Source organism: Chelonoidis abingdonii, chromosome 11, assembly GCF_003597395.2.
Source record: "Chelonoidis abingdonii isolate Lonesome George chromosome 11, CheloAbing_2.0, whole genome shotgun sequence".
Lineage (NCBI taxonomy): Eukaryota > Metazoa > Chordata > Testudines > Testudinidae > Chelonoidis > Chelonoidis abingdonii.
The window spans coordinates 20458141-20460223 of record NC_133779.1 but is presented as its reverse complement, the minus strand read 5'-3'; the positions used below and the strand labels follow the sequence as shown (position 1 = coordinate 20460223).

At 66.2% G+C, this 2083-nt stretch overlaps 1 protein-coding gene across 1 annotated transcript in view; it reads left to right on the top strand.

Moving 5' to 3' along the window:
• The first annotated feature begins 554 nt into the window (after positions 1 to 554).
• LOC116815760 (lysophosphatidic acid receptor 6-like) overlaps positions 555 to 2083 on the top strand; it is a 3536-nt gene continuing 2007 nt past the window's right edge. Inside the window, exon 1 of the mRNA XM_032764393.1 lies at positions 555 to 607. Within this exon, the coding sequence (XP_032620284.1) occupies positions 599 to 607 (9 nt within the window). The 5' untranslated portion in view covers positions 555 to 598. The remainder of the gene's footprint in view (positions 608 to 2083) is intronic.

Genomic DNA, 2083 nt, shown 5'->3' with positions numbered 1-2083 from the left:
AGGGGGTGGGCGTGAATGAAGCATGAGTGAGAGTGTGCAGGAACAACGGGGGGGAATGGGTTGATCGGGGGGGGGTGTTATGGTGCAAGGGTGTCTGTTTACACGGCTGTGAGTGTGTGTGCAGTGTCTGTCTTGTGTGTGTACGGCAGGGTGTGCCAGTGCCCACATAACTCCCCAGAGGTGGCGGAGAGCGGCTGGGCCGTACGTACCGTGTAACACCAGTCGCTTGACGCTTTCACCCCAAAGGGAGAGGAGCCGTCAGCTCCAGGAACATGTCCAGGGACATACCTGGTGCCCCTCGGCCATGGGGCCAGCAGCCTCCCCCAAGCAACGCCTTGCTGGGACCCCCGTGAGCCCCCCAGGGCTGGTCTTATCGGGAATCAGCCCCCACCCCGCCACGGCAAGTAGTCAGCTCAGGGTTAGGGTGTTCTCCCTTCCCACCCGGGAAATCTCCTCCCTGGCCTGGGGGCGGGATTAGGGTGTTCTCACTCCCCCCCCCCAGCCTCCTCCCTGGCTGGAGGGGGACGGGACGGGAGGCGCAGCCCAGCCCAGTCTCAGCCTGGACTCTCCCCAGAGACGTTGCAGGCTCCTGGTTTTCATGGACAGGGTGAGTCAAAGCCAGTCAGGGGGGTCTGGGACAGCTGGGAGAAGGGAGGGATGCCTGGGGCTGGGCTACACTTGGGGGGAAGGGGAGGGCAGGTCCCACCCATGGGGAACCTGCTCCTGCAGTGGGTCCCCACCCAGGTGCTGAGCGGCTGCGTGGGGAGTTTGGAGGAGACAGGGAAGAGGGAGGCACCATGGTGGAGAAGGGGGTTGGGGTTCCCCACCCTGCTATGGGAACAAGGGGTTGTGGGATGCAGTGTGGGGAGGACAGGGCCCCTGGGGGCAGGTTACCTCTGACCTGACACCTGGGGGGAGTTTCTCCCCCCATTGCCTGCACCCTGACCCCTGGTGTGTCCTGTCCCAGGGCTCAATCTCTGACCCTAGGGCAGCTCATTTCACCTCAGCCAGTGGAACTACCTGCCACTGGTTATTGGGGCTGATCAGGGTTCAGAACAGGGTGTGGGGGTGTTACATGGAGAATGGACATCCAGAGGTATCCCAGGAGACCCCACTCCCCTCCCAGAGCTGGGGGGAGAACCCAGGAGTCCTGGCTCCCAGCCCCCCCTGCTCTAACCACTAAACCCCACTCCCCTCCCAGAGCTGGGAGAGAACCCAGGAGTCCTGGCTCCCAGCCCCCCCTGCTCTGACCCAGCAGTCCCCACTCCCCTCCCAGAGCGGGGGAGAGATCCCAGGAGTCCTGGCTCCCAGCCCCCCTGCTCTAACCCACCAGCCCCCACTCCCCTCCCAGACCTGGGGAGAGAACCCAGGAGTCCTGGCTCCCAGCCCCCTCCCCCCTCCCAGAACCGGGGAGAGAACCCAGGAGTCCTGTGGGCAGCCGAGTGATGAGGGTTTGGAGCAAGCAGAGGGAAATTCTCTGCCAGCTGCTGCCCGTTGCAGCCTGGCTCTGCCCCCGGGTCCCCGCTGCCCCCCCCCCCCCTGCCTGCGTGCGCAGCAGGGTGCACATCTCATTAAGCAGCATTTGGGTTGCGACACTGTCCTCGGTGCCAGGCCGCACCCCCCCCACACACACATACCCCCGGCGGGAGAGCCGCCCTGGGCATTCCTGGCATCCTCCCTCCCAGCCTCCTCGGGGAAACCCCTGGGCAGCCCGGCAGCGTCACTCCAGGGCTCTGGGACCCAGGGGCAGCCCTCTGCCTGCATGGGGGGAGCCCAGTTCTTGGGCGCTAAAGGGGCCCTCAGGGACACAGCCCCCCCAACCCCCGGGGACCCTGCGCTGGGACAGAAACGAAGAGATTCCTGGGCCCCAGCCCAGCTGTAACCCACAAAACCAACCGTAGTGTGAATCTAGCGGGGCTGCGGGTCGGGAGTGAGGGGCACTGGGGGGGCAGCACTGGGCTAGCAGGGGCTGTGGGTCAGGAGTGGGGACACTGGCTGAGCGGTGGAGGGCCATGGCTGGACTGGGAGGGCAGCGAGTCGGGAGTCGGGGCCCCGGCCAAGCCCGGGGGGGGGGGGGGGCGGG